The sequence below is a fragment of the Scyliorhinus torazame genome, chromosome 5, assembly GCF_047496885.1.
Source record: "Scyliorhinus torazame isolate Kashiwa2021f chromosome 5, sScyTor2.1, whole genome shotgun sequence".
NCBI classification, from domain to species: Eukaryota; Metazoa; Chordata; class Chondrichthyes; order Carcharhiniformes; family Scyliorhinidae; genus Scyliorhinus; species Scyliorhinus torazame.
The window spans coordinates 172,166,330-172,181,465 of NC_092711.1; the positions used below are offsets into that span (position 1 = coordinate 172,166,330).

Here is a 15,136-nt window from a genome sequence, read left to right on the forward strand (position 1 = left end):
GGAGGATGCCCCTGGGGTATTGGCCATGCCCACCCCTGGTACGGTTCGGCCGTGTATCTAAGACCAGGGTAGCAGGGTAAGGGTGGGGGGATGGACGTGGCACCACAACAGCAGGTGCCACAAGGGAAGGTGCTGAAAGGGCAACAGCAGAGCGGGGCAGCGTTCTTCAGCCCTGGAGGGGCCTAAAACAATGTCCCAGGCTGCCCCACACCCGCTACAGCTGCAGTCCCACTCCCATCTCAGGCACAGGGGTGGGAGGACAGAGGGTGGGGCAGCAGAAGTGGGGACTGGGGAGGAGGCAGAGACAGGAACAATCAGCCAGTCAGCCTGAGCCTGTGGTCGCTCTCACCATCTGTCACCGTCACAATGTCCGGTTGATTGATGGCAGGTCCGGACCAATAGGAAGAGGAGGCGGGACTCGTGGACCAAGTGAGGGCGGCTGGTCGTCCAACCAATCGGAGTAAATGAGGGGCGGGGCCAGGCTGTGATTGAAGCATGCGCAGTGTGGGTAATGGCGAAAGAGAAGGACATTTTTTTCAGATCGTAAATTGGTAAGAGGTGTTTAACAATATGAGGGAGCGAGAGATCGCGGGAGTGGGCGGAAACGTTGTGTAAAGCTGTTGTGAGCCGCAAACCGCGGAAAAAATTTCCGGGACCCAGTTTGTACCGAGCAGAACTGCAACTCCTCATTTCGGCTCGAGTTAACAGCCGCCATCTCTATTGGATGTGCATCAGGGCGCATGCGCGTTTGCCGTCTTTATCCGGGGCGATGTTTCAATGAGTGGGAGGAGCTTGTTCCCCATTGTTCAGAATGGAGATAACTTGTCCATCAATCTGCATTAGTGTTTGAGTCCCAATGTCTTCTTGATGCAAAGCGCTGGCAGAGATGAAAAGAAAAGGAAGCAAATCCTGCTCTCCGGATTTCACTGCATCATTGGACATCCTGACCCATGTGTCCAAAGCTCTGCGGCTCTGTTCCGTCACATGAAGACCCAGGGCAGCAACTCGCAACCCTGAGTCAACATCACTCTCAAATCAGGGGACTGCTGATGGCAACGCGTGTTAGTGTGCAGAAGGGAGCATGAGTGGTCATTGTGGACCAGGGAGCAGGAGGGGAGAATGTAGTGGATTTCTTTCCTGGACTGACCGTGATTAATTTTGGAAACACCTTTTACAGGAGATAGTAGGGGAGGATTTACACACAGCAAATTCAAACCAGGAGAAATATTTATCTTTCCTGAATTACATTTCTGGACTGACAGTGATGCCTATGTAAACTTCTTTCATGGGGGATTAGAAAGGGATTCGCAGACAGGAAACTCACAACCAATCCTCACATCAAATTCTGACACCACCGTTCGGGTTATCAGGACCTGGAGATTATCAACCTTTGTGTGTAAGCATTGAGTTCCAGATCTGTACAAAATGACTACCTCCTATCTCCCCTGTAAATCTTGTTCACAACCTTAAATCTGTGTCCCGTAATCCTTTTACAATCTGCTGATGGGAACAATTTTTAAAAATCTTTTGCTGGGTTTCCCATTGACCCAGGCACCAGAAACGACAATGTCGGATGGTCCGCCTGGTTTCATTCCTTTTTCTGTGATATTGTAGAGGTTGAATGGGCTTGGACCAGTCCATTTAGGATCCAGAACACAATTGAAGTCCCCTCCAAGAATCAATTGATCTGCATCCAGGTCTGGGATGGATCCCAACAATTTTTTCACAAATGCCACATAATAATAATCTTTATTATTGCCACAATAATAAACCCACGGAACACCCGGAGGAAACCTACACTGACACGGGGAGAACGTGCAAACCCCTCACAGACAGTGACCCAAGCCGAGAATTGAACCTGGGTCCCTTGCGCTGTGAAGCAACAGTGCTAACCACTGGGCTACCATGCCGCCCATCGTCCCAGTTAGGGGCATAGACATTCACCAACACCACCAATGTACGCCAATGACCCACTGACAACCATGTATCTCCCATTAGTGTCCGCAACAAGCCCAATGACCGAAAGAGGAATCTGTTTATTGATTAGAATTGCAGAGCTCGAGCCCTTCGTCAAAGCCCAAGTGAAACACTTGGCTCATCCCTCCGCAGTCTTGGCTGATCTCTATTTTTTTTCCTATATGTTTAGAGTACCCAATTATTTTTTTTTCCAATTAAGGGGCAATTTCACGTGGCCAATCCACCTAACCTGCACAGCTTTGGATTGTGGGGCGAAGCCCATGCAGACATGGGGAGAATGAGCAAACTTCACACAGCCAATGATGCGGGGCCAGGATCGAAACTGGGACCTCGGCACCCTTAGGCAGCAGTGCTAACCACTGCGTTACCGTGCCACCCTGGTCTGATCTCCAACCTGCAAGTGAGTCTCCTGCAAGAACACCACACCAGCATTTAGATTCTTTCATTGAGCGAAAACACTCGACCTCTTCACTGTTCCACCCAATCCCCTTACATTCTAGGTGAGCAGCCGAATCCAGGGTCTCCCACCCCCATTTCCCCATCATGGAATCAGCCATTTCCACCATGAGGGACGATCGAGTAAATCTTCAAAAAGTACAGGCCAAGTGCCCACACAAGATGGCCGCCCCACACACCCTGACAGTGAAAACAAAAACAGGTCCAAAGTCATCACCAGCAAGCTAAACTCTCTGTCCCACCCCCATTTCCTGCCAACACCCCACCCAAATACACAAATTGAAACCAAACCCTGCCTGCCCCCCCCCCCCCCCCCCCCCCCCCCCCCCCCCAGCTCTGACCCAGACAAAACCAGCCAAAACTGGTTCAACAACTGCAGCCCCCATCTCACTCTCATTCACCAGCTCACTTCTGGCGGGGCAGCCCCTCTCAGAACAAAAAGAAAAAGAACGATGATATTGCCCACCTCGAGGATAAATCCTCACTGGAATAACTGGGTGAATCCCTTTCCACACTCAGAACAGGTGAATGGTCTGTCGCCGCTATGACTATGGTGGTCAGTCTCCAACTCACATGGGGATCTGAATCCCTTCCCAAAGTCCCCATATTTCCATGGTTTCAGCATGCTGCTGGTGTCCTTGTTGCTTTCCACGTTTGACGATCTGTTGAAGTCTTGTCCCCATAGAGAGCATGCGTACGGTCTCTCCCCGCTTTGAATGGTGTCATGTTTTTTCAGACTGTGTAACTGGTTAAAAGCTCTTTCCACAGTCAGTTCACTGGAACACTCTCACCCGAGATGTGTGTGTATCGGGGTTTTTTTCAGTCACACTGATCTTGAAAATCTTTTTCTACAGACAGAACAGACAAACATTTCTTCTTCCACATTCACGGGCCAATGATATTCAGGTCCTGATGAATGGAGTGACTCTGTTAAATCTTGATGCAAAGTTTGATTTGAGTTCTCATATGTAAATCCTCCCCTTGTAATATCCTTTTAAAAGGAGTTCACAAAAGTCATCACTATAGGGGCAGGCACAGTGGCTCAGTGGTTAGCCGAGGACCCGGGTTTGATCCTGGCCCCGGGTCACTGTCAGTATGGAGTTTGCACATTCTCCCCGTATCTGCGTGGGTCTGGCCCCCACAATCCAATAAGATGTGCAGGTAGGTGAACTGGCCACGCTAAAATTACTCCTTAATCGGGTGGAAAAAAATAATTCAGTAGTCTAAATTTAATTTTTTTGTAATTTAAAAAAAAAGTCTTGACTGTCAATCCAGGATAGAAATTCTGAACAGACAATTCTAGTTTCTCTGTGGAGGGGTGTGGCACAGTGGTTAGCACTGCTGCCTATGGCGCTGAGGACCCAGGTTCGAATCCCGGCCCTGGGTCACTGTCCGTGTGGAGTTTGCACATTCTCCCCGTGTTTGCGTGGGTCTCACCCCAAAGATGTGCAGGGCCGGTGGATTGGCCCTGCTAAATTGCCCCTTAATTGGAAAAAAAAAATTGGTTACTCTAAATTTGTTTCAAAAAAGGATTGCCTCTTTCCTAATGTTCACAATTAAAGGGGTGAGTTCCCCCAGGAGATGGCTGACATTTCAGGGCAATTAAATTAATAATGGACAGAGATATGTCCAGTGTTGTTACATGGAACAGGTTAGATATATTATTTACCGTTTTGTAATAAAGTAAATGTATTGTTATTTCTCGTAATATAAGGCTGTAGCTACGTTATATATTTCCAGTCATCTCTTCCCTCAGAGGGTTGTTAATCTCTGGATTTCTCTTCCACAGGGACCAGTTTTATCTGGGGGTCATCGAATATACTGAAACACAAGTTTGACAGATATTTTATTGACAATGGATTTAAGGGTTATGGGGAACAGTTAGGAAAATAGATTGAAAGCTGAGATGAGGAGGGATCTCTTCACTCGAGGGTGTGGTGAAGCTTTGGAATTCTCTACCCCAGAGGAATGTGCAGCCTCAGTCATTAGGTATGTTCAAGACAGATATTGATGCTGCTTTGTGTAGGGGCACTAGCTTAGCAGCCCTGGTCACGGTGCCTCTGCTGCTTCCGCCGGCACGGAACTCCACCAGCCCGATAGTGGCGGTGGCTCTTCGGATCTGGGGCCAGTGGAGGACGCATGTAGGGGAGGTAAGAGCATCGATGTGGACCCCAATCTGCAGCAACCACCGATTTGCCCCGGGGAACATGGACGGGGGGTATCGACTGTGGAGGAGGGCGGGGATTGTGAGGATGGGGGATCTGTTCCTGGAAGGGAGCTTTCCAGGCATGAGGGCACTGGAGGAGACGTTTGGGCTGGCGAGAGGGAACGACTTTCGATACTTACAGGTGCGGGATTTCGTACGCAGACTGGTGCCGTCCTTCCCACGTCTCCCGCCGAAGGGGGGGCAGGACAGGGTAGTTTCTAGGGGAGAGGGTAGAGTCTCAGACGTCTACAAGGAACTAATGGGAGCTGAGGATAAGCAGACCGAGGACGTGAAGCTTAAGTGGGAAGAGGAGCTCAGGGGAGAGATGGAGGACGGTATCTGGGCAGAAGCCCTGAGCAGAGTAAATACGACCGCAACATGCGCCAGGCTCAGCCTGATCCAGTTTAAGGTCGTGCACCGGGCCCACATGACAGTGGCCCAGATGAGCAAATTCTTCGGGCTGGAGGACAAGTGTGCTAGATGTGCCGGAGGGCCGGCTAAACATGTACACATGTTTCTGGTCGTGCCTTAAACTCTGGGTATTGGCAGGGATTTGCAGATGTCATGTCCCGGGTATTGAAAACTGGGGTGGTATTGAAAACTGGGGTGGTAATGAGTCCTGAGGAGGCAATCTTTGGGGTTTCGGAGGACCCGGGAGTCCAGGAAGAAAGAGAGGCCGACGCTCTGGCCTTTGCTTCCCTGGTAGCCTGGCGACGAATACTGTTAGCATGGAGGGACTCAAAGCTCCCGAGGGCTGATGTATGGCTATCTGACATGGCGAGCTTTTTTGGCCTAGAGAAAGTCAAGTTCGCCTTGAGAGGTTCGCCCGAAGGTGGTAGCCATTTATTGATTTCGCAGAGGATTACGTGTCGGGGGGATGGGGGGGCTAGAGTAGAGTAGAGCAGGGGGATATTGATGCAGGTCCTTGCGTGAACAGAGCCGTGGTTTGCACTATGTTTAATTTGTGTCTTGACTTTTTTTGTATTGTACAATGTCACTTTTTCTATATGCCTAAAATACCTCAATAAAATTGTTTGTTTAATAAAAAAAAGACAGATATTGATAGGTTTCTAGATATTGAATATATCGAGGGATATTGGGATCGTGCGGGAAAATGGTGCTGAGGTAGATCCGCCAAGGAGCGCATTGAATGGTTGCGCAGACTCGGTGGGCCGAATGGCCTACTCTTGCTCCTATTCTAATCGCTGTGTGCTGGTCAGGAAGCAGTGAGCTGAGCTTGGATCTGTCAATCAACATGAATCAGCACCATCAGGAGAATTGGGAGGGTGAATATTACATTCAGCAGAGTGAGAATGGAGGGAGATTGTGTGGGATGGAGATTTACAGCTTTTGGAGAACAAGAGAGTAAATAATGTCCCATAGGAACTAGAACTGTCTGTTCTGAATTTCTATCCTGTAATAACAACGATGACTTTTGTAAATTGTTTTTAAAGGATATTGGAAGAGGAGGAATTATAGATTGAAATCTCAAACATCACGTCTCGATGTGACAAACTCACTCGATTCCTTCTGATCTGAATATCTTCGGGCTCTGAATATCATCGGCAAGAAGGAGAAATGTTTGTCCGATCTGTCGGCTTCAAAGGATTTTAAACGTGAGTGTGACTGGAAAAGCACCGAGACCCACAACACACACCTGAGTGAGAGTGTTCCAGTGTACTGACTGTGGAAAGAGCTTAAACCAGTTACACAGCCTGAAAAAACATCACACCATTCACAGTGAGGAGAGACCGTACACGTGTTCTGTGTGTAGACAAGGCTTCCACTGATTGTCCGATCTGGAGAGACACGAGGAGACCCAAAACATGGAGAAACCGTGGAAATGTGGGGACTGTGGGAAGGGATACAGATTCCCATCAGAGCTGGAGATTCATCGCCGCATTCACACTGGGGAGAGGCCGTTCACCTGCTCTCAGTGTGGGCAGAGATTCATTGATTCATCCAATCTGCAGAGACACGAGCGATTCCACACTGGGGAGAGGCCATTCACCTGCTCTCAATGTGGGCAGAGATTCACTCAGTTATCCAGCCTGCAGAGACATCAGCAAATTCACACTGGGGAGAGGCCAATTAGCTGCTCGCAGTGTGGGAAGGGATTCACTCGGTTATCCACTCTGCGGAAACATCAGCGAATTCACACTGGGAAGAGGCTATTCACCTGCTCTCAGTGTGGGAAAGGATTCACTCAGTTATCCAGCCTGCAGAGACATCAGCAAATTCACACTGGGGAGAGGCCGTTCACCTGCTCTCAATGTGGGAAAGGGTTCCGTGATTCATCCACCCTGCTGAGACATCAGCGAGTTCACACTGGGGAGAGGCCGTTCACCTGCTCTCAGTGTGGGAAGGGATTCATTGATTCACTCAACCTGTGGAAACATCAGCAAATTCACACTGGGGAGAGGCCGTTCACCTGCTCTCAGTGTGGGAAGGGATTCTTTGATTCATCCGCCCTGCGGAAACATCAGCGAGTTCACACTGGGGAGAGGGCATTCACTTGCACTCAGTGTGGGAAGGGATTCCGTGATTCATCCACCCTGCGGATCCATCAGCGAGTTCACACTGGGGAGAAGCCATTCACCTGCTCTCAGTGTGGGAAGGGATTCACACAGTTATCCCACCTGCAGACACACCAGCGAGTTCACACTGGGGAGAGACCATTCACCTGCTCTCAGTGTGGGAAAGGATTCATTAATTCATCCGTCCTGCGGAGACACCAGCGAGTTCACACTGGGGAGAAGCCGTTCACCTGCTCTCAGTGTGGGAAGGGATTCACTTGGTTATCCAACCTGCAGACACACCAGCGAGTTCACTCTGGGGAGAGGCCATTCGCCTGCTCTGAGTGTAGGAAGGGATTTATTGATTTATCCACCCTCCTGAGACACCAACGAGTTCACACTGGGGAGAGGCCGTTCACCTGCTCTCAGTGTGGGAAGGGATTCAGTCAGTTATCCAGCCTGCAGACACACCTGCGAGTTCACACTGGGGAGAGGCCGTTCACCTGCTCTCAGTGTGGGAAGGGGTTCATTGATTCATCCAAACTGCAGACACACCAGCGAGTTCACACTGGGGAGAGGCCATTCACCTGCTCTCAGTGTGGGAAGGGATTCATTGATTCATCCACCCTGCTGAGACACCAGCGAGTTCACACTGGGGAGAGGCCGTTCACCTGCTCTTAGTGTGAAAAGGGATTCATTGATTCATCCAAACTTCAGACACACCAGCGAGTTCACACTGGAGAGAGGCCATTCACCTGCTCTCAGTGTGGGAAGGGATTCATTGATTCATCCACCCTGCAGACACACCAGCGAGTTCACACTGGGGAGAGGCCGTTCAACTGCTCTTAGTGTGGGAATGGATTACATAGAACCATAGAAAATAAGAGCAGGAAGAGGCCATTTGGCCCTTTGTACCTGCTCTGCCATTCATTATGATCATGGCTTATCATCCAACTCCATTGCTTAATCCCGCTTTCCCCTTTGTATCCTTTGATCCCCTTCACTCTAAGTGCTACACCCAACTGCTTCTTGAAGGCATACAATGTATTGGCCTCAACTATTTCTTGTGGTAACAAAGTCCACAGGCTCACCACTCTCTGGTTGAAGAAATTTCTCCTCATCTCTGTCCTAAATGGTCTACCTCGTATCCTCAAACTGCGACCTCTGGTTCTGTACACTCCCACCATCGGGAAAATCTTTCCCACATCTATCCTGTCAAGTCCTGTTAGAATATTTTAGGTTTCTATGAGATGCTCCATTCTTCTGAACTCCAGCGAATACAATCCTAACTGATTCAATCTCTCATACGTCAGTCCCACCATCCCAGGAATCAGTCTGGTAAACCTTCGCTGCACTCCCTCTAGAGCAAGAACATCTTTCCTCAGATAAGAAGACCAAAACTGCACACAACATTCCAGGTATGGTCTCGCCAAGGCCCTGTATAATTGCAGCAAGATATCCCTGCTCCTGTACTCGAATCCGCTCGCAATGAAGGCTAGCATATCATTTGCCTCCTTTACCGCCTGCTGTAGCTGCATGCATACCTTCAGTGACTGGTGTACAAGGATACCCAGGTCTCGTTGCACATTCTTCTCTCCTAATTTACGGCCATTCAGCTAATAGTCTGCCTTCTTGTTTTGAGTCCGTGTGGAGACAAGTTCTCCCCGTGCCTGCGTGAGTCTCACCCCCATAACCCAAAGATGTGCAGGGTAGGTGAATTGACCACGATAAATTGCCCCTTAATTGGAAAAAAAGATTGGGTAATTTAAATTTTTTAAAAAATCATTAATATATCTTGTGAATATCTGGGGTCCTAGCACTGATCCCTGCGGTACCCCATTGGTCACTGCCTGCCAATTTGAAAAAGACCCATTAATCCCTACTCTTTGTTTCCTGCCTGCCAACCAATTTTCTACCTATCTCAACACACTACCCCTAATCTCATGTGCTTCAATTTTACACGCTAATCTCTTATGTGGGACTTTGTCAAAAGCCATATGAAAGTCCAAATATACCACATCCACTGGCTCCCCCTCATCAACTCTGCTAGTTACATCTGCGAAGAATTCCAGTAGATTTGTCAAGCATGATTTCTCCTTCATAAATCCTTGCTGACTCTGCCCGATCATGCCACTGTTTTCTCAGTGCTTTGCTTTAAAATCTTTGATAATGGATTCTAGAATTTTACCGATGTCAGGCTTATTCGTCTATAATTCCCTTTTTTTCTCTCTATCTCGCTTTTTAAATAGTGGAGTTACATAAGCCAACCTTCAATCTGCAGGAACTGTTCCAGAGTCTATAGAATCCTGGATGATGACCACCAATGCATCCACTATTTCTAGAGCCACTTCTTTAAGTACTTTGCGATGCAGATTATCAGGCCCTGGGGATTTATCAGCTTTCAATCCCATCAATTTCCCCAACACCATTTCTCTACTAATATTGATCTCCTTCAGTTCCTCCCTCTCACTAAATCCTGCGTTCCCCAACATGTCTGGTGTCTGATTTGTGCCCTCATTTGTGAAGACAGAACCAAAATATGTATTTATTTGCTCAGCCATTTCTTTGTCCCCTATTATACATTCTGCTGTTTCTGACTGTAAGGAACCTACATTTGACTTCCCCAATCTTTTTCTCTTGACGTACCTGTAGGAACATTTACAGTCAGCCTAATTTCCTGTTTTAGGCCATTCCCAACATCACCACTGCAGTTTGGGCGTCTATATACGATGCCCATTAATTTCCGTGCCCCTTGGTGTTCCTCAGCTCTACCCATACAGATTCCACATTATTGGTGCTAATATCCTACCCCACTATTGCATTAATTTCCTCTGCCACTCCACTGCCTTTTCCTTTTTGTCTGTCCTTCCAAAATACTGAATATATTCAGTTCCCATCCCTGGTCACCCTTGGGCCATGTCTCCACAATCCCGATTATCTCACACCCGTTTATGTCTGTTTGCGCGATTCACTCGGTTATGCCGTCTGCAGTCACAACAGGGAGTTTATACTGGGGAGAGGCCATTCACCTGCCCTCAATGTGTGAAGGGGTTTTGTAATTCATCGCACTTTTTTTAAATATATAAATTTAGAGAACACAATTAATTTTTTCCAATTAAGGGGCAATTTAGCGTGGCCAATCCATCTACCCTACACATCTTTGGGTTGTGGGGGCGAAACCCACGCAAACACGGGGAGAAGTTGTCTCCACACGGAGACAATGTACAAACTCCACACGGACAGTGACCCAGAGTCGGGATCGAACCTGGGACATTGGCGCTGTGAGGCACCTTGCTGCCCACTTCATCGCACCTTCTGAGACACCAACAAGTTCACAACTGATTACAGGGATTGGATTCTGCTGTTATTGTTTCTGTTCTCAATTACATCCAGGACTGCATTTTATTCATTCTGTTGGTCAATGGGGATGGTCAGAGGGTTTCTTTCTGCTGGACTGACCAGTCTCACGACTTCGCCTCCAGTGGGTCTTCTTGCGAATATCTGGTTTCGCATTTCACAAGGATCAAAGAGTGAAAGGGTGTTTGGAGATTAGAAGATGTTGCATTACTATTTCTGTTTGGAAACCCCAAAATTCATGCCACATTGCCATGAAGATGGGCTGTGGTGGTTACATGGTTCTTTTGTTTAATTTATCTTGGTGCTTCTCACAGAAGGAAACTATCCGGGTATGAAGGGCAAGTTGTCTGAGGTGCACTGGGAAACTACATTAAATAGTATGGTGTGAGACAGACAATCAGTAATATTTAAGCAATTATTACAGATTTACACGGGGATCGGTTAGCTCAGTTGGCTGGATGTCTGGTTTGTGCTGAGTGACACCAACAGCACAGGTTAAATTCCCATACCGGCTGAGGTTAGCCATGGTCTGTGTCAGTATTTATGCTCCACATGATCCTCCACCCACCCCTCTACATCTCCCCCATCAGCATCTCCTTCTATTCCATTCTCCCCCATGTATGTATCTAGCTTCCTGTTCAATGGATTCATGCTGTTCACCTGAACCACTCGCTGGGGTAGCAAGTTGCACATTCTCACCACTCGCTTTGTAAAGAGGTTTCTACTGAAATTCCTGTTGGATTATTGAATCCCTTCACAATCTTAAAGACTTCCATCAGGTCACCCATCAGTCTTCTCTTTTCCAGAAAAAAGCAGCCCCATCCTTTCCTGAGTGTTAAATGCTCTCAGTTCTGTATATTTTGAACCTTTGTTGCACCTTCTCCAGTGCCTCTATTTCCTTTTTCTAATGGAGATCACCAATGTTGACAGAGACTCCCAGTGCTCCCAGTGGAGTCTAACCCTGGCTCTAAACAGGTTGAATGTTTCCTCCGTGTTTTTCAATTCTATCCCTCTGGAATGGAACCTTATATATGGGCCCCACACTTTAGGAAAGATGCGAAGTTCTTAGATTGTGGAGGACATTTACAATAATAATCTTTATTATTGTCACAAGTAGGCTTACATTAACACTGCAATGAAGTTAGTGTGAAAATTTACAAGAATGGCACCAGGGATGAGGGACTCCAGTTAGCTGGAGCGACTGGAGCAGCTGAATTTCTCTCCTGAGATCACAGCATCTGGACGGTGGAGAATGGGGCCATTCAACCCTTTGAGACCATGTCGGCTCTCTGTGGAGCAAGCCAGCCTGTCCATTGTCCCGTTCTGTCCCCGAATCCCTGTAGGTTTATTTCTCTCAGTGCCCATCCAATTTTCTGTTGAAATCCTTTCCTCATTTCTGCATCTCCCACCCTCATAGACAGTAGGTTCCAGGTCGTTACCACTCGTTTTACATGTACACAAGGCTCCTAGAGCACGGAGGAGTCTATTTGGCCCATTCTCCCTATGCCAGCTCTTCGTACAGCGATCCATTTAATCTCATTGTTCGATTTTTTTTTTTTCAGAATGCATCAAATTCCCTTTTGGAAGTTACATTGCAATGAGATTTCAGCACAATTTATAGACAGTGCATTCCAAGTCACAACAACATGCTGTGTTTCACAACAAAAGCTGTGCATATGATGTGTCTGGGGTTTCACAGAGTATCAAAATGGTGTCAACAATGTTATTACACAAAATTAAGACTCAATCTTTATCAATGATTTTGGTGGGGACACCGAGTGTAATATATCCGAGATTGCAGACAATTAGAACAAGTGTACATTTCTATAAAACCTCTCACTACCACTGGACCTCCAAAAGTGTTTTAAAGCCAATGGAGTACTTTTGAAACATATTCACTGTTGTAATGTAGGAAGCTGTAATCACATTTAGTTTCAAAATTGTTATTTTCATAGTGTATTCACTGTCATTAGTAACAAGGTCAAGACAGCCCTTTTATACCTCTAACACGTGGCTTCCTGCAGTCATTTCACCTTCTGTACCTTTTCTATGTTGACTATGTATCGTTTTCATAGCAAAAAACAATAATTAAGTTAATTATTATTCAGTAGTGAAGATTGATTATCATTAGTGAACTGGTGTATTAATTAATTATATTATAAAGACTAGGGGCGAAATTCTCCGGAAACGGCGCGATGTCCGCCGACTGGCGCCCAAAACAGTGCAAATCAGTCGGGCATCGCGCCGCCCCAAAGGTGCGGAATTCTCCGCATCTTTGGGGGCCGAGCCCCAACCTTAAGGGGCTAGGCCGGCGCCAGACGAATTTCCGCCCCGCCAGCTGGCGGAAAAGGCCTTTGGTGCCCCGCCAGCTGGCGCGGAAATGACGGCATTCCTGCGCATGCGCAGTGGAGGGAGTCGCTTCTGCCTCCGCCATGGTGGAGACCGTGGCGGAGGCGGAAGGGAAAGAGTGCCCCCACGGCACAGGCCCGCCCGCGGATCGGTGGGCCCCGATCGCGGGCCAGGCCACCGTGGGGGACCCCCCCGGGGCCAGATCGCCCCGTGCACCCCCCCCCCAGGACCCCGGAGCCCGCCCGCGCCGCCTTGTCCCGCCGGTAAGGTAAGTGGTTTAATCTACGCCGGCGGGACAGGCATTTTAGCGGCGGGACTTCGGCCCATCCGGGCCGGAGAATCGAGCGGGGGGGGGGCCCGCCAACCGGCGCGGCGCGATTCCCGCTCCCGCCGAATCTCCGGTGCCGGAGACTTCGGCAACCGGCGGGGGCAGGATTCACGCCAGCCCCCGGCGATTCTCCGACCCGGCGGGGGGTCGGAGAATCTCGCCCTAGATCTTTATTTCAAAACATAACACCATCGACCAAAATGTTTCCAGAAACTGCAGAGCTATCAGAATTTGTTTGAAAAAATAAATTACTTTATAATTTTGAGAATTTACAAGACATCATATTCTGCCAAGTCTATGTGGGCTAGGCAGTGGTGTAATGGTATTGTTACTGGGCTAGTAATCCAGAGACCCAGGTTAATGCTCTGGGGATCTGAGATCGAATCTGGCTACGACAGATATTGAAATTGAATAAAAGCCTCAAATTAAAAGTCTAATGTTGACATTGGTGATTGTTGTAAAAGGCCGTCTGGTTCACTCATGTTCTTCAGGAAATCTGCTCTCTTTACATGGCCTGGCCTACACGTGATTCCAGATCCACTGCAATGTTGTGGTTGACTTGTAAGTGCCTTCTGAAATAGCCTCGCAAGACATGCAGTTCAAGGGCAATTGGAATGAGCAGTAAATGCTTGCCCAGCCAGTGACACCCACCTCCCATGAATTAATAAGTTTTAAGAAGGCTCATTGTTCAATCTGAAGACTAGGAAGAAACTGTCTCTTTGATTGGATTTAATTTATTGTCACGTGTATCGAGGTACAGCAAAAAGTATTGTACTGCGTGCAGTCCAAATTGCTCCATACATGAAAAAACAGGACATTCAATAAATACACCGACATAGACACCGGGTGAAGTATACGGAGTGTAGTACTACTCAGTAGAGAACCAGTGTATCTTGCATTAATTAAATATATTAATTAGCTATGAGTCTGCAACAGATGATGAAATACGTGGTGATCCTTAATTAAGTTACAATTAAAACAATAATGAATCAGTAGTTATCGTAAAAGCCTGAGTTTTATTTGTTGTAAAAATGTAAAAGCTTAATTGCTGTGTATATAAAGAATGTGCAATGAAGATAAATGTACTGGCAAGAGAGACCTTCCAACTCTGAGTAGCCTCAACATTTGAAACTATGAATAAGGAATTAAAGTAACTGTATGAAACAGTCCTATTGTATTCCTGTCTAAGGTAATGAGAGAAGATGGTGTCAGTAATTAAAGATCCAATTAAATGAAACTAGTGCCCAATTGGCCAATGGTCATGTTACAACAGGCCCAACGCCGACATGAGGTAATGGTCACTTTGGGGATAAAAGTCGACATTCCGAAGGTCTTCCTTGCTGGCCAAGTACTGAAGACTCTCGAGGCCGAGTTCCAAGGAAATTACTGTCAAAGAAGGAGCCAGGGAGGGTTACGCTTCTGCAGACTGATCACCTGCATAAAGTTGTAAACGTGTCTTCAAGTTGTTCAGTAAAACATTTTCTTTTAATAAACTTTTTAAATTTAATATCCAGAGAATTCTGCTTTTTCTTTAATTGGTTAAAATTCTTGTCCGAACCAAAGCAAATTTATTAAATGGTCAGTTGGGGATGGCTGAAATCTATTAAGGACCAGATAACATCAATCTTCAATTTAAAACATTGACCTGTCGCGCCTTTCACAACCACAGCATGTGCAAAAGTGTTTCTGAAGTGTCGTCACTGTTTTAGGAAACGCAGCAGCAAATTTCCACAAAGCAAGATCCCACACACCACAATGTGTCAATGAGCAGATGATCTGATTTTGGTGATGTTGATTGAGGGATAAATATTTGTCAGGACACCGGGGATAATTCCCCAACTCTTCACAATAGTGGCTGTGGGAACTTTTACAGGACCTGAGGGGCAGACAGGGCTTCAGTTGAACATCTTATTTGAAAGAAGCTCTGACAGTGCAGCACTCCCTCAG

At 47.3% G+C, this 15,136-nt stretch overlaps 1 protein-coding gene across 1 annotated transcript; it reads left to right on the forward strand.

The window, feature by feature from the left end:
• Positions 1-475: 475 nt before the first annotated feature.
• On the forward strand, positions 476-14,696 carry LOC140420690 (uncharacterized). The gene is made up of 2 exons (XM_072504685.1): positions 476-551; positions 6,094-14,696. The coding sequence occupies exon 2, from the start codon at positions 6,466-6,468 to the stop codon at positions 7,834-7,836; it is 1,371 nt and encodes a 456-aa protein (XP_072360786.1). The 5' UTR covers positions 476-551; positions 6,094-6,465; the 3' UTR covers positions 7,837-14,696.
• Positions 14,697-15,136: the final 440 nt, after the last annotated feature.

What these genes read in the sequence shown, in the direction of transcription:
- LOC140420690 (XM_072504685.1), top strand. Translation starts at nt 6,466, where the DNA reads ATGGAGAAACCGTGGAAATGTGGGGACTGTGGGAAGGGATACAGATTC.